At 49.1% G+C, this 21841-nt stretch overlaps 1 protein-coding gene across 2 annotated transcripts in view; it reads left to right on the forward strand.

The window, feature by feature from the left end:
- PTPN11 (protein tyrosine phosphatase non-receptor type 11) overlaps positions 1-20100 on the forward strand; it is a 66929-nt gene extending 46829 nt beyond the window's left edge. Inside the window, exons 10-16 of one of the 2 annotated variants that reach the window (XM_084762117.1) lie at positions 1806-1937; positions 6232-6398; positions 7445-7512; positions 7981-8132; positions 12824-12936; positions 15753-15840; positions 16440-20100. In XM_084762117.1, coding sequence (XP_084618243.1) covers positions 1806-1937; positions 6232-6398; positions 7445-7512; positions 7981-8132; positions 12824-12936; positions 15753-15822 — 702 coding nt within the window. In that variant the 3' untranslated portion in view covers positions 15823-15840; positions 16440-20100. The remainder of the gene's footprint in view (positions 1-1805; positions 1938-6231; positions 6399-7444; positions 7513-7980; positions 8133-12823; positions 12937-15752; positions 15841-16439) is intronic. The other variant, XM_084762118.1, reaches the window with a different exon arrangement.
- Positions 20101-21841: the final 1741 nt, after the last annotated feature.

The following is a 21841-nucleotide window of genomic DNA, read 5'->3' on the forward strand; positions in this document are numbered from 1 at the left end:
GGCCTAGAGCGGAGGAATCAGGCTAGCTGCTATTGGAAGCGCAATTGGAAACTCCAGAGCAGACTGGGCCTGTGCATGGTGCCTGTTACTCTGTTCTAGTCCTCACATCCTTGACCCAGTCTTCACTTGACCCTGGGAGTCCACCCAGGCTGCCATGATAGGCTTCTAGTCTCTTGACTGCCCTGTGACAGCCTGTGCCCCCACTACACAGAAGGGAAACCAGACTGGGACAGCTCTCCTAGGTTGTGGCCCTGCAACATGGGGAAACCTAGGCAGACGGGGTTTCTCTGTGTAACCTTGGCTGTCCTGGACTCCCTCTGTAGACCAGGCTGGCCTCGAACGCACAGAGATCTGCCTGCCTCTGCTTCCCAAGTGCTGGGATTACAGGCCATGCTGACATTAGTAATGATGTGTGTTTGTCCCACCTTTTCTTGAAGTCAGCAGCCATTGCTCAGTTGCTCAGTTCTGGGAAGCTGGTGTGTGGTATCTGGCTGCAGCTCTGAGTGAGCTGCTCACTCTTGGGTGTTGGGGCATGCATGGTCTAGGGCTTTGTATTTGTTAATTGCTTGGCCTGAGATTCTTTTTTTTTTTTGCCCTGAGATTCTTATCTTTTACAAACAGACTGCCATGCGCACCAAGTATTGCTGTTTAACCTTGCCTCCCTATTTGACCAATAAAAGGCCTACACCTGGGCGGGGCAGGAGAAAGGGTATAGAGAAAGTTTGTGGGCTTTGGAGACAGAAGGATCTTGGGTAGGAACTAGTTACCAGAGGAGGAGGAAGGGGCAGAGTCACCGTGGGATAGGAAGAGCAATGTGGGCCAGCAGGAGGAGCTCTGAAGTTCTGCATGGAGTGGAAACCGCGCAGATGAAGAGCATAAGCAAGTATTTTGGAATTATGGATGGAAGTATCCCAGATAGAAACGATTAAAGCAGATGGCATGGGATGGGGGCTGGAGATAATGGAGGTACTTTATGGGGTTAATATCTCCCCAGCCCCAGAGAAAATAAGGCTTATTCTAAAATACAACAGGTGTCTATTGATTAGGATATTTGATTAGATAATACCACTGTAATAATTGTAAGTATCTAATAATAAACATTATTAGCCTTTTTTTTTACAATTTTTATTAAATAGCTTATATATACATTTATATTAGCTATTTTAAAAGTTTATTTATTTATACATATGAGTGTTCTATTTGTATGTATGCCTGTATGACAGAGGAGGACATCAGATCCCAGTGTAGATGTTTATGAGCCACAATGTGGTTGCTGGGAATTGAACTCAGGACCTCTGGAAGAGTGACCAGTGCTCTTAACTGCTTAGCCGTCTTTCCAGCCCCAGTTATTTTTTTTATATTTACTATAACACTTGGGTCAGACAAATGATGGCACACGAATGATAGGACAGTGTCAGCACCCTGACCATTCTCAGAATGGCTGCTGGAATGCTGGGGTTGGAAGTTCTGCTTGCCAGGGGACAGTCTTTGATTGGCTGGTCTCTCCCACTTTGCCTCTTTCATCCCCAGAGCTAAATAAGCAGATGTCCACTCTGCTGGGGGTTAGGGGTGTGAGGTGGGGGTGCTGATCAGGCCGAACTGCCACACCTCACACCTCCTTTCCTCCTCCCCATTTGGCCTGTTTTGCTTATTTGAACCACCCCTTTCTTTTCTTGGCAGGCTAGAGGATGGAGGCAGGCTCCTTTTCCTGCTGGTGTCATCAGCAGGCCTGGTGATTGTTCCCTGCTGGTTTGGGCTTTCACTCAGGGTTTGGACATTAACAGGCTCCTTTTGGCCCCTTCCAGAGCAAATGTGTCAAGTACTGGCCTGATGAGTATGCACTCAAAGAATACGGGGTCATGCGTGTTCGGAACGTCAAAGAAAGTGCTGCTCATGACTACACTTTAAGAGAACTCAAACTCTCCAAGGTTGGACAAGTAAGTATATTGTCGTATTCTAGAGACTGTGTAGCTAGCTGTCCATGGTTCATTGTTATTGTGGTGTTCCTGCCTGCATTTAACCTTTGTCCTGTGTCCTGTCACTCACTGACTGAGTGGCCACCTTGAGTGTCTCATAGAGGCTGGGCCCTGTTTGGCACTGTTGTACCTGACAGAGCCTGGGGAGATGAGGGTCAATGGAACTACCAGCTTCCTGGTGCTGCTGGCCATCAGCTCTTGTGACGTGTTCGTGAGTGCAGTATATGAGCCGGTGAGGAGGAGGGCTTCTGAGGCATGACAGTTGCCGAGTTGTCACATGCAGGAGCCATGCATGCAGGCAGGAGAATGGTTCCCAAGCAGGGGGAGTAGCAAGTGCCCCAGGCCTGTCTGGCATCAAGGTTAGTGCAGTAGCTCTTTTTCATGCATTGTGGCTCCCGATTGGTCCTGGAATGGCTGGGTCCGGAAAAAACAGGGTTAAGTTTGGAGTCATTTTTGTTTCGTGTTTAGATTGGCTTAGTTTGATGTCTTTGGGGACTCCTAGATGAGGAAAACCACTCTTGTCTTCGTGCCTCACAGCCGGGTACACAGTGGAGCTCTGCATACAGACAGCTGTGCTTCAGGCTGATGTGCCCTGGGTGTGCTTCTCTAGCTGGAGTGAGGTTGGGCCTCTGGGGCACAAGTGTTTTTTCAGTCACATACTGTTGTCCTGACTGCAGGAAAATGGAGTGTAAGGCAGGAGAGGTGGGGAGGGCACTGAGAAAATACTTGTGGGTTAGGCCATGCTGGAAAGAGCCTTAAAAGTCAATAAATTAGTAACATTATCCTAATAAAATATTAGAAAATATTATAAATAAATACGATTGCTACTATTGTTTTGAGACAGAGTCTCACTCTGTATTGACCTAGACCTGGCTACAGAGACAGACTGTCTTCAAAGTCACAGATATCCTCCTGCCTCTGCCTCTGTAGTGCTGGGATTGAAGGTGTATGCCACCATGACTGGCTGAGTATTCTTATTTTATTTATTTGGCTTGGTTGGAACTTATAATATAGACCAGGCTAGGCTCAACCTCACAGAGATTCACCTGCCTGTCTCCTGTGTTCTGGAATTAAAGGTGTACCCCACAATGTTCCTGGGTATTACAATTTTTTATTTTTACATTTAGTGTGTGTGTGTGTGTGTGTGTGTGTGTGTATGTGTGTGTGTGTGTGTGCGCGCGCACACACACACGCGCGCGTGCGCATGCATGTATGTATGTATGCAAAGATTAGAGGACAGCTGTGGGCTTGGCTCTCTCTCCCATGCGGTTTGAGGGTGTTGTACTAAGAGCTTTGGGCTTTATCCACCACAGGGAACTTGCCTCAGTTCTTGTACCCAGTGGCCTGGGGTAAAGCTGTGTGCAAGGAGGTCTCTGCAGCCCTGGAATGGACAGTGGGCTGGGGTAGAGCTGTGTGCAGGGAGGTCTCTGCAGCCCTGGAGTGGACAGTGGGCTGGGGTAGAGCTGTGTGCAGGGAGGTCTCTGCAGCCCTGGAGTGGACAGTGGGCTGGGGTAGAGCTGTGTGCAGGGAGGTCTCTGCAGCCCTGGAGTGGATAGAGCGGATGTGACTACTGGCCATCAGGCCTACTAGGAGGCCCCTGTGTTGGTCTAGGCCTTTGGTCTGGCCTTCATGTTTCCAGCAGTGAATGAGTCATTCCTGCTGTGCTTGTTCCTTTGGTTGGGAATGGGCTGGAAGAGAAGCAGTGAGTGTCAGGCCCCTGGGAAGGCATTTGCAGGGCACTGGGGACAGTTTGGCTATTGGAAGGAAAAGAGACCAAAGAGATTTAGAGTTTTGAGTCCGAGTGGACAGCGTTGTTGTGGCCAGTGTGAGAAAAGCCAGAAGCAGAGTGGCTATGGATGCATTGAGCTGAGCCGTTGAGCAGGCATCTCCATCAGTTGTCTGGATAGAGTGCACACGTGTCCCCAGCACTGTGCTGCTTGCTGGGGACAGAGCTAGGGAGCAATATAGTTGTTGACCCTACTCTCTCAGGTTGCACTCCATTGCCCTGAATACTTTGGATTACATATCCTGATATGTCATGATAGAGTGCAGTTAGGGCCAAGTCAAAGGATGCAGGGTGTTGAGGAATGGGTCAGGAAGGGAGGTTGACATTTATCCTAGTGACGTAGGCAGCCACTGCTGGAGCTGAACACTCACCCTCTGCCATGGAGTACTGGAGGGAGATGATGCCCTTACAGGTAGAGCTTAGGACCAATTGGAGGCTGCTGCCCAGGATAGTGAGCTGAGATGGTGGGACTAGGCTGGGGTGGTGGCAGGGGAGCCACAGCAGAGGCTGCCTTGGGATCCTCGTAGCAGAAGGCGATGGGTTGGGTGGTGGTGAGCACTGGATGACATGCAGCCTCTAGGTTTCAGGGTGGACTGCAGGAGGAGCAGCAGGGGTCCTGTGGAAATGCCTTTGAGCCGTGGAAGTGCAGGTATCAAGGAGACTAAGCAGAGGGCGTGACCCAGTGTGTTGCGGGTGGGCTGGTTCCCCTGTGGTGCTGGGAAGGCATGAGGAGCAGAGCCTCGGGCTGTGGTGAGTGGAAAGGAATCTGTTTTGTGTGCTCGCTGAGAAGTGTGTACATAGTGTGTCCAAGCCATGGGAGGGGTGTTGATCATGGCGCACATGTAGAGGTCAACATCTTTCAGGAGTTGGTTCTCCTCTTCTACCATGAGGTTTCTGAAGATGGAACTCGGCTCCTCAGGTTTGGTGACAGGTGCCTTCACCCACTGTGCTGCCGTGCCAACCCTCTTGTGACATTCTATGATGAACTGCCAGGCTTGTCAGTGTTTCTGAGTAGCAGGCAGTTTCTTTTTTTTTAGTGCTAGTAAGAAGCAGTTGTCTTGCTCAGCAATCCCCTCCTCCTTTGAAAGGGGTGATGGTGCTGTGTGGCTTCTCTCTGGGCACAGAGACAGTGCCACAAGTCTTGCTCCATCTTGCCTACCAAAGATTTTGAGAGGGAACTGTGGGAGATGGTGGGGCCCTTGTGCTTTTATCCTAGTGTAGAGGCTGACATGGACCCTGCCTTGATCTGACAGATCACCCAATTGCACAGCACTGATATAGAGATACCCTGGCTAAGAAGGGGTGTTGCTGCAAAGTGAGGCCACATAGGCTCTATTTCTCTTGGTGGTCTGTCTGTGACCCAGGAAGCTGCCTGAGTTTCAGGTCACTTAGTAACAGCAAAGCTAGTTTTCCATGACATCAGCAAATTAAATGCATGTAGCACACGGGAAGTTTTGATCACAGCAAGAGTGCGTGGATGTAAGAAAGTCACCGTTGTCAGTCATTGTTGACTTCCCTCCTTCCTCTCCCCTTCACAGCTTCTGCCCTCCCTCCCTCCCTCCCTTCTCTTTAGGACTGTTTCAGTGTCTCCTGGCTTGTCTCCATGGGAAATCACTTGGTCAGCTTTGAGCTGCTGTGCTTACAGTGGCCCTGGTACCTCTGTTGGTCCCTGGTCATTGTCACTCAGAATGGCCAGGATGTTCTCAGTCCCCAGTTTCTTCCTGTTTTCTGGGAGAGGCCCAGCTACTTATTCCTCTGTGTGAGAACAATTTCTTTGCAAATGGGATTTGAGGGGTTGAGTGATGCAACAGTGGCTCTACAGTCAGGTGCTGCTTGGGATTTGAGCCCAAGTCTCACCTTCTAATTCACAAAGCCAGTTCTTGCAGCGGGACAGTGCTGTGATAGGCATTGGTGCCCTTGTGAGGAAGCAAGGGCAAGGGTCCAAGATGATGCGGAGTACATGCTTGAGGGAGGTCAGAGTTGGCCAGGCTGCTAGTTGGGAAGACAGGCCTGTGGAGGGATGCTGAGTGAAGGGGTCTGCCATCAGTAAAGTGCTATTTAGCCAGTCAGCTGGACAGAAGGGCCGGAAGTGAAAGGCGAGGCTTGCTGGGGGAGGAACAGCAAGTTTGACAGTTGAAGGAGAGAGATACATTTTTAATGTAACACAGGCTGCAATCCTGAGGGACCTCAGTGGTCTCTGGAGCTGAGTGCCCCCTAACTGAGGAACATGGCCTGATCCGATGACTCAGTTAGCCAGAGGAACAAATCGATAGGCTGGATGTCTTAGATCACCTGACAGGCAGGTGCTACCTCCAGGCTGGCCCATTAGCTCTCGGAGAAGCACTCCTGGGAGCCAGAGAATGGCGTATGTAGAGATTCTGGGCTTTCCCATTCTTTAAGTTCTAGGAAATCTCAGTAGCCATGATTCCTTAACCCTTGATTTATTTAATTCTGTTCTGGCTTTTCTTGGCTCTACTCCAGGGAAATACAGAGAGAACCGTCTGGCAGTACCACTTTCGGACCTGGCCGGACCATGGTGTGCCCAGTGACCCTGGAGGTGTTCTGGACTTCCTGGAGGAGGTCCACCACAAGCAGGAAAGCATCATGGATGCAGGCCCTGTCGTGGTTCACTGCAGGTGACGGCCTAGCTTGGTTTCTTTTAAACTCAGGGGTTCTGGGTCTGTTGTTCTCTGTGGATACCTGACACACTGTTCCCAGCAATCATTCATAGGCCAGTCCCTTCCCACATGTGACTTTGTAGATGCTGCCCCAGGGTCATCACAGCAGAGTGCATGGGCTTCTGGTACCCTAGGCTGGGCTCCATGGTTGTATTAGGGATGTTTGGTTTTTTAAAGTCTCATTCATATGCTGAACGAATGAGTGAAGAAATCAATGCAGCTTTCGTTGTTCAGTGGTTTGCTCTTTGTCTTTGTTTTATGTTTTGTTTTTCGAGACAGGGTTTCTCTGTTTAGCCTTGGCTGTCTTAGATTGACTTTGTAGACCAGGCTGGCCTCAAACTCACAGAGATCCTCCTGCCACAGAAATCCTGTGCCACCGCACCCGACCTGTTGTTATTTTGAGATAGGATCTCCATATGTAGTCATCCAGGTTGGCCTCTAACTTACAGTGATCTCCCTGCCTCTGCCTCCAGAATGCTGGGGAAAGAGGCTTGGGCCACCATGGCTAGCCTGCTCAGGTTTTTTGTTGTTGTTGTTTTTGTTTTTAAACCACCATTACCGTAGGCTTTGCAGGTAGGTGGCTATTTAGGAAAGAAATGAGCACACATTTCTTCCTTTGACTGTCAGCTGTGGCCTTGAAGACAGGAAGCCATGAGTCCATGTGCAAGTTTCTAATAGAACCATAATTTGTCCAACTGTTTTCAAGTAAAATTGCATGAAACTTAGGAGCAGAGGAAAGATGCCTTGTGTTGTTCAAGGCCTTCAGGCTCAGCACTGTGACCCCCATGGCAAGCCCGCAAGAGGTATTGTCACCCCCTCCCCAACTCCACAGATTAGGAAACAAGGGTACCTTAAAGGCCTGAGCGGAGGGATGCTGATGTGCAGTTGCGACATGCAGCATCTTCTAGACATTCAGAGAGGAGCTGTGGACCGCAGTAGCTTGGTTCTGAGTGTGAAATGCATTACTCCAGCGCCCTGCTATTTATTCACTCTTCTACCTACAGTGCTGGAATCGGCCGCACAGGAACATTCATTGTGATTGATATTCTTATTGACATCATTCGAGAGAAAGGTAGGTCATCTGGAGGACAAGAAGCTGCAGTTCCTGTTTCTAGTTTGTGAAAGGAGGGTACCAAGGAAAATAGCCTGGAGAGAAAATTAGCAGGAGAAAGAAACAGTCATGGAAATGAGGATGGGATTCACTTTCAGTGAGTTTTCCTGTTCAGCTGTTGCTATAAAATGGTGTCCTAGAGCTCTGGTCCCGTCACAGTGCCTTCTGTTCCCCGGGTCACAAGGCCCCTCCAGCCAGTCATTCCCTGCCTGTGGGGTGGGGTGGCATTCTTGGGAAGCGAGGGGCTTCTGACCCTAGGTGCTTCGTCCTAGTAGCCCCTTCCATTGATTGTTCTGATCATTGGACTGGCTCAGGAGTCCTGCCCTGCAGCCCCATGGCTATGGGAAGGACTAGTTCCCTGTCCCTCTCTACTGTGGAAAGTAGGTGCCCAGCAGCTCACCCTGCAGCTTTAGGGTCTCTGCTTTGCAGGTGTGGACTGTGACATCGACGTTCCTAAAACCATTCAGATGGTGCGGTCCCAGAGGTCAGGGATGGTCCAGACAGAAGCACAGTACCGGTTCATCTACATGGCCGTCCAGCATTACATTGAGACACTGCAGCGTAGGATCGAGGAGGAACAGGTATGCAGTGAGGGGCTAGCAATGGGTTCAGCTCCTGTCCAGGCCACCTGGTCTTGTTCTCTTAGAGCCAGAGCACAGGCTCCCTTAACCTGAAAAAGGTTAAGAGATTCCTACCCCAGTTGGCATTCCTGGAAGTCATCGTCTTCTGCTCTCATCTCAGGGAAGCGTGGTGCCATCATGAGCTGACAGTCAAGGCTCTGCCACACAGAAAGGAAGTGGCGTTCATATACCAGGCTTAGAACTCAGGGCCTGCAGTTTCCAGCCCACTTCAGCTTTGATCTAGGCTGATATATCCTGATTCCATCTTGTAAAACGACTGCCTTGTTCTTAATAGAGCATGGCAGTTTGAGCCACTAATTTGGCTGCATTGAAACAGTGAATTTCAATTTTAATAAGCTGTGCATAATGAAGAGTGTGCAGTTGGAGCCCTTCCATGTAAGGCTATTCATAACAGACACAAAGCTGAGTTAATTAGGATGCACTGAGCTGAGGGATATGCAGAGAGCTGTTCTTTTGGGGAGCTTCACTTATTCCCCTCCCGAACCCCATTGTGCTGCAGCAGATGGGTAGCGTCTAAACACCAACTACATTTGTCCTTTTTACTGCTGTTGCCTTCCAGAAAGCCTGGGAATAGGGACTCAGTGTGTGTCACAGTGTGGCAGGCTGTCTCTTAATGAGTAGCTTAAAAAAAAAAAAAAGAAAGAAAAAAAAGAAAATAGATCGTCTCACTGTGTAGCCTTGGCTGGCCTAAAACTCAAGATGTATACCAGACTGGCCTTGAGCTTAGAGATGCACCTGCTTCTGCCTCCCAAGCACTGGAACTAAAGGTGTGCCTCACTGTACCTGGCCTTGGGAACCAGAGGGAAGTGCCCCTTTCCCGAGCTTAGGTACTCACCCAGACACCATGTCAGGTAACAAAAGCATGTTGAGAAACCGAGTGTGCATATATATGTGAGGTCACATAATTGAATGACTAGCAATTCAACTGCAAATTGAGTGTTTTAAATCTGAACGTAACATAAGCATCTTTTTATGGTGCTAGAGAGCAAACCTAGGGCCTTCTGCATGCTAGACCAGCGCTCCACCACTGACTTGCACTCCCCGACCTCCCAGTGTGGATGGTCACACTGAGGTTCTGCTGTACACGTCTTCCAGCTACACTTAATTGGGGCCGTCAATAGTTTAAAAAGAGGTGCTAAGAGTGATCAGGAACGACTCAGGAGCATCCTGTCATCTTACCCGAAGAAGTCCTCAGTTTCTCTTGGAATTGTATTTGAGTTAGAATTGAGGGCCTCTTGGCTGCTCCCCACAGCGTTTACTTGGTGTTATCTCTTACCGTGCAGTCTCCCTGACACTGTGACTGAGGCTGTAAGTTGGATTTGGGAAATATTTTTGAAAAAAAAAATGTACTTATTAATTTGGTTGCCTGGGGGAAGGATTGTTTACTGGTAGAGATGCAAAGCATGCTCCTCAGTCACGTAGATGTTAGAGTACAGCAAGTGAGTGCCCACTGATCTCACCCCAACAGTGCTTGGTTGCACTCATTCACCCGTGCGTGCAGGCATTCATTCAGCTAGACCATTTTTGATACTAGCATGTGTTAGCACCGCAGAATAGTATTAGCTCTCATTTTGGAATATGGAACTTTGGTGTTTTAAAAAAATTATATATATATATATTGGCTCATGCCGTTAAGCCCAACACTCAGAAAGCAGATCTCTGTGTGAGTTCATGGCCAGCCTGGTTTACGTAGTATGTTCTACAACAACCAGGGATACATAGTGAGACCCTGTCTCATTAATAAAATACATTTCTGCATATATAGGATTTGGACTGGGGTTATAACTCAGTTGGTAGGGTACTTGCCTAGCACACACAAAGCCATGTGTTGGAGCCACAGTACCATGTAAACCCGAAATGGTAGCATGTGCCTGCAATCTCAGCACTTGAGAGGCAGAGACAGGTGGATCAGAAATTCAAGGTTATGTTTGGCTGTGTTCCAGGTCAGTGTGAGCTGTGTAAGTCCTTGTCACAAAAACAGCATTGAAAAAGAAAACCACCACCACACACAAAAAAAGAATCAACTGTGTGCACCCCCCCCACACACACTTATTTTTAAATTTAATTTTAACTTTGTGTGAGCCTGTGTCCTTGTGTGGGTGTGTGCATGTGAGTGCAGGTGCACACAGATCTCAGAAGGAGGGCATTGGATCCCTTGAACCAGGATGTGAACTGCTCAACATTGCTGCTGGGAGCCGAGCTTCCCTCTGGAGGATCACTTTATACCCTTGACCACTGTGCTGTGGCTCCAGCCCAAGTCCAGCAGATTCTTCTTACATTAAGTAACAGGACAAAACTCATTTAGGATAATGAATTATTTTGAAATGTAGTAATCTTCCAACTGGGGAAGAGTTAAGCCCTTTGGGAGTAAAAGATTTTGCTAAAGAAGGCTAAATGAAAATAAGAAAGTGACAGTTGGGTGGACGCCATGGGAAAGGAAAGGGATAGATACACAGACAGAGACAAACAAAACACACACACTTGCCAGCAAGAAAGAAGCACAGAGGGGAGGGTGGGTGGGAACAAAGCCATCATGAGTGTCTTTTTTTGTTTGTTGGTTGGTTTTTTGAGACAGGGTTTCTCTGTGGATTCTTGGCTGTCCTAGACTCACTTTGTAGACTAGGCTGGCCTCGAACTCACAGAGATCCGCCTGTCTCTGCCTCCCTGAGTGCTGGGATTAAAATTTTGCACCACCGGGGCTGGAGAGATGGCTCAGAGGTTAAGAGCACTGTCTGTTCTTCCAAAGGTTGGGAGTTCAATTCCCAAGAACCACATGGTGGCTCACAACCATCCACAATAAGATCTGGTGCCCTCTTTTGGCATGCAGGTTTACATGTAGACATAATATTATGTATATAATAAATAAATGAATAAATAAATCTTTGAAAAGTGTGCACCACTACCACCTGGCATGAGTGTCGTTTGTAAGAGTGCCTCTTGAATGCTGCAAGTTTTTGTTTGTTGGTTTGGATTTTTGTTTTTCAAGACAGGGTTTCTCTATGTAGGCCTGGCTGTTCTGGAATTCATTTTGTAGACCAGGATGGTCTTGAGTTCAGTTCCTGTCACCCATGTGGTCCTGGAGGTGGAACTCAGGGCCACGTGTGGTAGGCAGGCACTCTACAAATAGGGCTACATCTCTTGTTCCCGAAGTGACTTCCTGTGTTTAAAATAAAAGTCCATAAGCTAGAGCTCAGCCGCTAAGAGCCCTTGACACTCTTCCAGAGTTCCTGAGTTCAGTTCCTCCCTTTACCCTTGTTGGCAGTTATAGCAACAGCCTGTAACTCCAGCTTCAGGGGATCTACTGCCCTCTTCTGCCTCCCAGGGGCACCTGGTCATACATAGCATGCACACAGACACACAGGCACTTATATAAATGACACATAAATACAGACATCTTGAAACCACAAAGACCATTGTTTACTAGTTCATATGTTGGCCAGGGGGATCCTGCTGCGCTGTTGTGCTCAGCTCGTGTTTCCCACTTAGCACTTGATATGAACGTTGGCACACAGTGCCCTCCTCTCCTCTGCTGCACACTGTTTCGGTCTATGAATATATGACGTTCTTTGCTCTGTTGGCAGCATCTTTTCTTTCTTCCAGTGCCAGGGCTTTAGCCAGAGCCTTGTGGAGGTTGGGGAGGAAGCGTTTGTGTCCTCAGTTTAGCCTCCCACCAGCAGCTGATGGTGGCTCCTAGGTGTGCGTCAGTGTGGCCACACTTCCTTCCTAGCAGTGCCAAGGTGCAGGCAGTTACGTCCACTGCTCCCCTGATGGATTCTGAAAGTAAAAGCCCTTGCTGTACAAACCTGGGGAACCAAGCCCAGTTCTCACCGCCATGGAGAGAGCTGACTCTACAGGGGTTCTGCTGCTCTCTGCACATGGGTGGCATGTGTCAGCAAATATGTCATGAGATGAGATTACTATTGAGTTTCTTTGGTTTCCTTGCCTCACTATTTCATTAGATCAAAATAAATTTTGTTTTGTTTTGTTTTTGGTGTTTGGTTTTTTGAGATAGGATTTCTCTATAGAGCCTTAACTGTCTTGGAACTCACTCTGTAGACCAGACTGGCCTCTATCTCCGGGATTAAGGCGTGTGCCACCACCGCCCAGCCTCAAAATAACATTTTAAGGTGCTGTGGTCTTTTCTGATGTGTATTTAGGGTGTATGTTGTAGGGTTGGGGGTATCTCAGTGGCAAGCACATGTCCAACCATGTGCAAGGGCTCTGGGTGCCCCCTCCAATACTGCTAAATAAATACAGTGCATTGTTGTGCCTTCCATCCCTGCATGCCTTTCTACTTGAAGTAAATCCTTCTAGAACTCCTTTCCTATTGTCTACTGAACAGCAGGCACACACATGCAGTGATGAGAGCTCTGTACAGAAGCAGTAAGGACCCTGTGCTTCGTACAAGGCCTCTAGCCTAGTTCAGTGGGCACTTCCTGCATGCCTCCAGCTCTGCATGACCTGCACTCCCTCAAGTGCTGGGCCGAGGAGGAGGCAGCAAGCTCCTGACAGTTTGGTCAGCATGTTAGTATTCATAAGAGTCTGGCCTTTCCATCTGTCTCTCTCTTTTCCTTTGAAAAAGTAGCTTTTTGTTTCTGTCCTCCTGACCTGTACATTATTTTGATTCTCAGAAAAGCAAAAGGAAAGGACATGAATATACCAATATCAAGTATTCCCTGGTGGACCAGCCGAGTGGGGACCAGAGCCCTCTGCCACCCTGCACCCCAACACCACCCTGTGCCGAGTAAGTAAGTGGTGACCAGAGCCCCCTGCCACCCTGCACCCCAACACCGTCCTGTGCCGAGTAAGTAGTCATGCAGCACTAGCGCTGGTAGAAGCTTAACAGCAGCTGTTTGCAGTCCTTCCCCTGTCATACTGGCTTGCTGCACTGACAGTGCATGGGGGCTCCCTATGGACTGTGTCTAAAAAGAGTTTCATGGCCCCTGACCAGTAGGCAGATGCTGGGCTCTCCAGGATCCCATGGGGCCCTAAGCCTGTCAGGCCAGGGCTCGGGGTGGCGTGGGGAGAGGAACCTCATTTTCCTTTTGGGGGGGGGCATTTTTTCAGTGAAAGGTGCTGTCCCTTACAATGTGTTGTGACTCTTTGACAAGTAAGAATAAGTAAATTTTCTATTCATGTGTGGACATGATTATGATCTGCCAGTCTTCATGCAGTCAGGGTTTTTAAACCAAGGGTCAGAAAGCCAGAGCCCACAGGCCTAGCTTTGCTTTTTAAAAAGGAGCTCTTATTTAAAAAAACAAAAACAAAAACAAAAACCAACTCCAAAGAGACAGTGGAGAATGGCAGGCAGTTGTGAATAGGCATGCTGCAGAAGAAACCACAGGCGCCGGGCATAGTGGTCCACAACTGTAATCCCAGCACCCAGGAGGCAGAGGCAGGTGGATCTCTGTGAGTTCGAGGTCAGCCTAGTCTACAAAGTGAGTCCAGGACAGCCAGGAACACACAGGGAAACCCTGTTTTGAGAAAACCAAAAAACCAAACCAGACTAACAAACAAGAAGCAGCAGGCTGCTTAGGGACGTGCCAGAGAGGATCCTTTTCCAGCAAGCACACGGGGAAGCTTAACACTCTTCCTGAACACCAAGTGAAGCCTGAAGGGCACTGTCCAGCACTAGTGAGGATGGTTTATTTTCAAGGAGCAGCTGTGGCACAGTTCAGCTTCGCAGAACACAGCTTGCCCCATAACTGCAGCCAGAGCCTTAAGAGCGTGGTGACCTCTGACCTTGCAATTTGGAGAATTCCTCTCAGGGAAGTGTTTGGATCTCAGGAAAGATTTTGCACCAGAGGCATTCAGAATGATGTTGTCTTGACAGTTTGGGAATTTGGAAAGCACTTTAATAGTATTTCTGTGACAGGAAGCTATGTGACATTTTCCGCATGTGAGTTAACTAGAGACACACTGAGAAGCAGAGCGGGGAAGGACCCATGCTCTGTCAGTCAGACTTCAAATAGGACTGAACTTTGGATGAAAAAAGGAAATTAGTTTCTGATTTTCACTATTTTTTTCTCTGATGCCAAATACTGCAAGGGTTCACTTGAATCCAGCATCTCTGGAGGCCTTAGGTGTAGGAATTTAGTATTTAGTATGTGTAGTCTACAGATCGTCCTCTGTGTCTGTTAGACAGTCTTGAACCTGGAAGCTGTGGGCTGATGCTTACAGCTTTCTTGAAGGCAAAGCGTCCTCCGTGCTGGTTCTCTGTATCCTGCCGCTGAAGACTCCCAAGAGAGGCAGGATTCTAGTAGAACCCACATTTACATTCCAGGGGAACCCACGTTGCACATCCCTGCACTTTAAGCGACAGTTTCCAGGGCCATTTGGCCAGGTTAGGACTAAAGTGTACTGTGACCTCTCTCCCTCACTGTGCTCCTCCTAGCTCCCCAGTCCTCGATGCCACACCACACCCCTCTGCCCCTCATGCACTATGGCCTGGGGAAGGAAAACCTGAAAGTGTAACACACAGAGGGACTAGCTGGCCTATGGAGTCGTCACATGCTGGTTCTTTCCAGAGGGCTTTGCCAGCTCCTGGTTTAAAGAAAAACACACAGGGCAACATTTGTTAGTTGGCTAGCAGCTGTGCTGTCTGTACCACAGGGTTCACTGTCCGCCATAACATTTACCTTTTCTTTCCCCTGGAATCCCACTTATTTGCTTCCACTGTGGGCTTTTAAAGCCCTGCTGACTTTAGTATTGGCTCTCTCTATGCAGCTCTGAGAGCAGCTAGAGGCCTGTGTTTACACTCTCTTCCTGTTAAACACGGAAATGAAATCGTGTGGCAGGGGTGTTCTCCCGAGTCGCCTTCCCTCCTGCGGCTTCCCTCTGCCCCAGTAGGCAGACTGGGGACACTGGGGACGCTCCTGTTTTAAGTTACTAACTGCAGTAACTTGCTGGGGAGCCAGCACTCTTCTCTCACACTGCTGGGTGTGTGCCCTTCCAACAAAGCTCACTTGTGACTGACAGACTACTCTGCCACGCCCTTCATGTTGTTCTCATATCCAGGGCTCTGGGGCTGTTCAGAACTCCCATTCTGGCGTGCGCACACGATTCTGATATGCTTCTGATAGTTTGTGTTTTGAGACAGGGTTTCTTTGTAGACCAGGCTGGCCTCGAACTCATGGAGGTCTGCCTGCCTCTGCCTACATGAGTGCTGGGATTACAGGTGTGTGCCACCGTGACTGGCTCCTAATACACTTCTTAACAGGAGGAGGCTGGGCCCTCCCTTGATTGCTTTAGTTCTTCATCCCAGGCTCTGAAGGTGCCTGGGGCCCTCACCTGTTCTTACACCTCTGCTGGAAATGGCCATAGGTCCTGTCTGTGTGCACATGACCCAACTCCTTCATTGCCCTCGCAGCCATCTTCCCTCTACCCACACTCCAGAAGGCACAGGACTGACGCCCCTGCTGCCTTTCCAACTTTGTAATGATATGTGTCTGATGTCCATTTTGAGACTCTACTCCTGAGTGGGAAGGGGGTCCTGTCATAGCTGGGCCAGATGGGGCATGGCAGTTCAGGTAAGTGTCGTCCTTCTTCTTCTGTTTACAGAATGAGGGAGGACAGCGCTCGGGTCTACGAGAATGTGGGCCTCATGCAGCAGCAGAGGAGTTTCAGATGAGCCCCATGGAGGCAGCACGTAAGTATTTAAACACCAGGGCTTTTTGTGGGACTGTGTATCCCAGAGCAAGATGTACTGTGATTGAGGTTTGCAAACCAGCTTCTTTTTTCTTGTCTTGTCCCTCTCTAGGCTGGGTTTGGTTTCCAGTTCAGTGAGCATTAAAATCAGATCAGCTAACTGTGCATGGGGGTGGGGTTGGCACTTAGAACAGTTGACAGGGATGAAGTGCAGCCATCACTGTTCTGCATGGGACTTGGGTGGTGTATGCCTGGCATCTCTTGGCATGAGGAGCAGAGGTGCCTCTGAGGGCATGGGGTCCTGGGCTCACCTGGCTTTTGATTGGGTTCATTTCTCTGGGAGGTGCCGCCCTCGCAGTTGCATGGTAGACCCACATACATGATGCAGGCATTTGTGCTAAGTTAGGAACATACAGTATGGTATCACATGTTGAAATGTCTCAGTGACGGTGTAGCTCAACAGAGAGCATTTGTCCAGGGTGTGTTTGTGTGTGTGTGAGATGTGCTAGTTTCAGTGCCCAGCATCCCCCGAAGAGAATGTAAGGCTTGCCTGGTTTTAGATGTGTGTTCCCTGAGAATTGCAACTTCTTTCTTCCTCAGATGCGAACGTTCACCCCTTCCCTAAAAATGTCAAGAATAGACAGAAAGTTTCCAAGACCCACGCGTTCAGAAGCTTGCCGGGGTTGACTGACTGCCTTTTGAGAAGCGAAGTTTGGAACCATTTGAAGAGCGCGTGTCTAATCAGCACCTTCTTTCCTTGGCTAAGGAGAAAACACTCTACGTTGTCGACAGTGCTATTTTCATAGAATTGGTTTTGAGTTGTGGAAGCAGCTAAATTGTGCTCTGTATTTTACACATTATGGGACTCAAATTCTAGTTATGGGCAGGATTTTGTTTGTTTCTTTTTATGACCTTAACAGATCTGATTTTTTTTTTTCTTCCTCTCTTTTCTGGGAATTGTGGGCCCCTCTTAAGAAGAAAAGATTTGGGGAAATTTACGAGCAGCGTCCCCGAAGAGCCAGCAGTTTGTAAAGCACTGCTCATCTTGCTGCACTGCACTGGGCTCCTAGTGCGCTGGCCAGTGGTTGCTTAGGGTCACTTATCACCACAGGGCAGGGAGGCCAGGCTGTAGAGTTGCACCTGGTGAGGGTCTTCTGGCTGTGCCACACTGCATGGGAGAGCACAAAGGCAGGCCTCACTTTTACAGCAAGTCATGACAACAACATGAGTTCACTGTACCCTCAAGACCCAGCCATCCCTTAATGTCCCATCTGTCAACACCATGGCGTTGGGAATTCTTTGTGCTCCCTGCAGATGCATGCTGGGAACATTCAACACAGACTGACCCCATCAAGACGGTTCACTTTGGTGGCTTCTTTAGTGAAACGATCGTTCAGCCATTGCATGAGGGAGTCACGGGATAAAAAGTCATGGCTGGAAGGCCGTGGGAATTGGCATGTCTTTTCTCTGGAGATGACCCCTTGGCTTCAGGTGTGGACAGAGAAGCTGTTCTGGGAAAAGTGACCATTTGTCTTTGCACTGGAGTCACCGTCTTCTATTAGTAAGACCCCTGGGTAAGAGGCATTTGGTCCTCACTTGTTCCTGACTGATGCCAGCCCACCCTCATTCTTCAGTCTGATCTGGGTCGCATGAGCCCCATTCTCCTGTGAGAGTCACTTGGGAACTTGGTAACATGGCTGAGACACTGGGCTTCTGTCTTAATGTGGTATCTTCTGGGTCTCTTCTCCTAGGTGTCTCACCAGCAAGGTGGTTGGGCCCTTATGTGTTCCCCAGGATGCAAAGGCAGAGGTAGCCAGGCCTTATTCAGACTTAGGCCTGGAATAGCCGTGACTTCTGTGGGTGCCTGTGAGGGAATCAAGCCCAGCCTGAGGTGGAGGTGCCATTCTCTGGGGCTACCAGACAGCCCCAACCTGTGCCATGCAAGCAAGTGGTTGTAGCTAGCAAGAGCTCAAGCTGCTTTTAATAGCTGGTGTAAACTGTCAGATGAGAAATGTACAGCAGGCCTTCTAGAAGCTTCTGAGCCAATTTTTCTGTCACTGCACGTGTGCTGCACTATCCTTACCTGAAGCCCTGGTGTGGTAGGGTGGGTGTGTTGAGGGCACGTGGAAGCTCATTCCTGCAGCACCAAAGATGGGTGAAGGTGAGATGCTTCCTGGGCCTTGCTGAGTGTGAAGAGCAGCAGTCCTGGCCAGGCTTCCTGTCAGGTCCGGTTAGCCACTTCTCTAACCAAGCAGCAAGATTTGCTAATGTTCTGCCGTAAGTGCCTTCTCCAGAGACGCCCCTCAGCCCTCATGTTGATCCTTGAGAGTGTGTTTCAGCGAGAGCTTCTGGATTGATGCTCATGACCAAACAACGGCATGGTCTCCTCTTTCATCCCGCTTTAGTTCCTGAAAAGAAGGACTGGACCTTGCCCTGCAGTTGCTCCTTTCTGAGGCCTCCTACTCCCTGGCAGCCTGAGGTAGCTGGGGAGAACAGGGGCCACCATTTTCTTAGAGCTTGTGTGTTGATCCTTACCCCTTCTCCACTGAACTCAGAGTTGCTCAGAGCACAGCATGGCCTGGCGGTGTTCCCTTATCAGGAATGTGGAGACTGCAGTCTTCTCGGCCAGCCTGTAATGAACAGTGTTCACAGCCAGGGTCCCAAATCCTCTTCTTAGCACATTGTCACAAAAGAGCCATGTTAGGGTTGGTGGTAATGTCCAGACTCTGGAATTTGGGGACAAAGTCTCTCACCAGCACACACAGGTTCCTGACCAGCTGCTCTGCTGAGTTAGCATTTCTGCCTGCAGCTTGAGAGCCTAGAGCAGAAAGGCCTGCTCTTGGCCTGCTGTGTTCAGTACAGCAAGTGCTTTCCTTCCAATCCCCGTCCCGGAAGCCAGCCAACTGTCTCCCCAATAGGGAAATGGGTTCCTAAGAGTCCTTAAGTCTCACAGATCTGTCAGAAGTGGTGGAAGGTGGTAGCATGGTCTCAGGAGAGGGTACTCGGTGTGTTGGAGGTAGGTGCAGTGTTTGGTGGTGTGGATTTGAGAGAGGAAATGAAAGTTGCACAGGTGGTGCATGAGCAAGTTGGAGGGCACAGGGCCAGAGCAGCCAGTGTGCGAACATCGGCTTCCTGGGCACTCGGCACTGGGCACAGCACTGAGCAAGCTGGACATGACACACGCACACACAGTCCCCTCACTGCTGAGCCTTTTAAGTTAGAAGCATAGAATTTTTGTATTTGGGGGGAGAAGTTGCCTAGCACATGTTTCTAGAAAGCTACACTTGAGAGTCTCAACGGCTGGTCACATAGGTGTGCAGCCCTCTTGATGCCCCAGGTTGCCTCTGCCATTGCAGTAGGTGCCTTTCTAACTGCAAAGTTGGGGTCAGAAAATGGTGGCCTTGAACAGCTCAGAAGTGATCAGCTTTATTTCTAGGGGTTTTTCTGGGAGCTTAAGAGCATAAGCTTGGTTTTCCTGCGCTGGGACTGAGGAAGGTGCACTTGAGAGGGAAACAGACTGCAGGCAGAGGCTCGGGGTCTGCTCCTGGCCCTCGTCGGATAGCACAGTCACCTGGTTTCAGATGCCTTTCTAAGGGTCTGAGCTAGCCTGCCATTTTGTTGACTCTTTCCCCCCTTCTTGGGAAGATAAGCTCCTGAATAGAGTTTATTGCATCTGCATCACTAGCAGCTTGCAGTTTGGCTGGGCATCAAACTAATTTTGACAACTCCTCCTAAACCTCAGTCATGGGATTAATAATTTGCCTGTTTATTTATGACCTAATCGTGACTCTTATTAATAAAAGCTAATGGGAAAGGCCCCTCCCTGAAGCTGATGACTAGACTTACATTTAACTTCCCCATGGCGTATGAAGCATCAGGCAGAGTATTAAAGAAATATAATATTTTATTGATGAATCTGTCCTTTAAAAGGAACATGTTTTGGGTGTCATCATTTTGGTGTGAATCATGTAAATGTTGGCTGTTTGCTGTTTATTACACTTTAGTGTCAAGAGACGCACTCAGCTGGCTTTCTGCCCACGCATATCGTGTAGTCTGCGGTTTTTTAAAAAAGTGACATTAACAGAATAGTTCATGTAGAGAAACCTCAGAGGTTGTCGCCTCCCCACTTGTGTCATGAGTGTCAGCTGCTTTCTTAGCTGAAGTCATCAGAGTATATCTGCATATACTCCGCGTATCCTCAGAGGCAGTGTATTTGTGAGCTGTCTGGAACTAAAAATTAGAATAAAACCATTTTCTTGTATCATGGTGTTTGCTGTTTGCTCTGTTGTCATATCTGGGGGAGAAGTGGTGAGATGTAGTAGCACAGCAGCTCAGCTGGCTCTCACACAGGAGCGCCTCAGGCAGCAGGGTCTGCCCGAAGGCCTGTGCAGTGCAGAGTAAGTGGCTTCACACCTGAGGGTCCCTTTGTGGCTTCCAGGGACCCAAAACTGCATGTGACCACTATGGGAATGTCAAGGAAACAGGATAGAGTGGTGTTCGCGTGTTGCATGTCAAGGGACAATACTGCACTTGGGGACTTTGGTGCTACCCCATACGAGCCATGTCCAAACAAGGGTGCTGTCTTTATTTTGTAACCTTGGAGGGCGGATCCTGGGGGCTCACTCGTATTAGGTGTGCATTGTAGCGCTGAGCCCACCTGGACCTCTCTCTGGGGGAATTTCAGAGAGGGTTTCCACAGCAGAGCCCTGACCTCCAGCTCTAGTCATGTTCCTCCGACCACCACATGTATTGGAGAGAAAGAAAGCATTTCATGACCACCCACACAGGGCGGGAGGGAAAGGCATTGGGGTACTTACACTGTAAACCGTCACGACCCTTAGGGCCCAGCCCAGGCATATCATGAAGATTATTGGATCCAGCCAATTACTTGGTTCTCCAGAAAACACAGAATGCCTTTTTAATGCCAGACTCTAAGCCATGCCAGACAGACAGTAACCAAAGCCACCTGGGAGCTAGAAGTAGCTCCCCCTGACATATGCATGGGTGTGCATGCGCGCACGCGTGCGCACACACACACATCAGAGGCAGCTGATGGCATGTTACTACTAAAGGTGCCATGGGGTAAGGAAGGAAGAGGAGCCGGGAGACTGGCTCGATGCAGGGCACTGCTGGCCTCTCTATGCCTCTCACATCCTCCTGAGATCCCGGGCTGTACATGGTGGGCCCTGGTGATGTTGTCCTTATAGAAAGCCTACCAGTGCCATACCTCTCCAGAATGGGCAGATGAATGCAGTTCTTTCCCACTGGAGACACAAGCAACAGCTGTCCCTGTCTCTTAAGGTCCCAATGGCAAACCAGAGTACATGTTCACCAGAGTTCACTCTGGGCAACAAATGAATTTACTGGGTACCTTACAGAGTGTGGGTAACACTCTAAAGTCTACACCCAGCGTGGATGGTGGCTCTCAATAGCTGCAGAGATGGGGCCCCACTCAGTTAACTCCCCCCAGCCTTTAATACCCTACCAGCTGCTGTGGCCCTAAGGCCATTTCCAGTAACGGAGGAACTCCCTACAGAAGGCTAGAGAGACTTGGCACCTCCTCACACATTCCCTGTGAGGGAGGGTCAACAGCCCATAAGTCACACATGAGGGACTTGCAAGCAGGCACAAGCTGACCTAAGGAAGATGGCTACTGTTCTGCTTGAAGGACCAAATTCTCCATCATATTCTTCCATCTTCTGAGGACCTTGGTCCTAAAAGCTTTCACTGCCGACACCCCTGACACCCCTCCCACAACTGGCTCAGGTTCCAAAGACTGAGCTTGCATAATAACAAGCTAGAATTTTAGTGCTAATAGTGGTCCTAGTTTGCTTTTTCTCTTGCCGTGGTGCACGCCTTGACTGAAAACAACTTGGAAGGGAAAAGGGGTTTGTTTGGCAGACAATTTGCATCATCAAGAGAAAGCAAGGCAGGAATTCCAGAACCTTGAAGATAGGAACTGTAGGAACACTTCACAGTCCTTCAACCTCTGCCTTGCCCAG

Source organism: Acomys minous (genome assembly GCF_964271855.1).
Source record: "Acomys minous genome assembly, chromosome: 16".
Lineage (NCBI taxonomy): Eukaryota > Metazoa > Chordata > Mammalia > Rodentia > Muridae > Acomys > Acomys minous.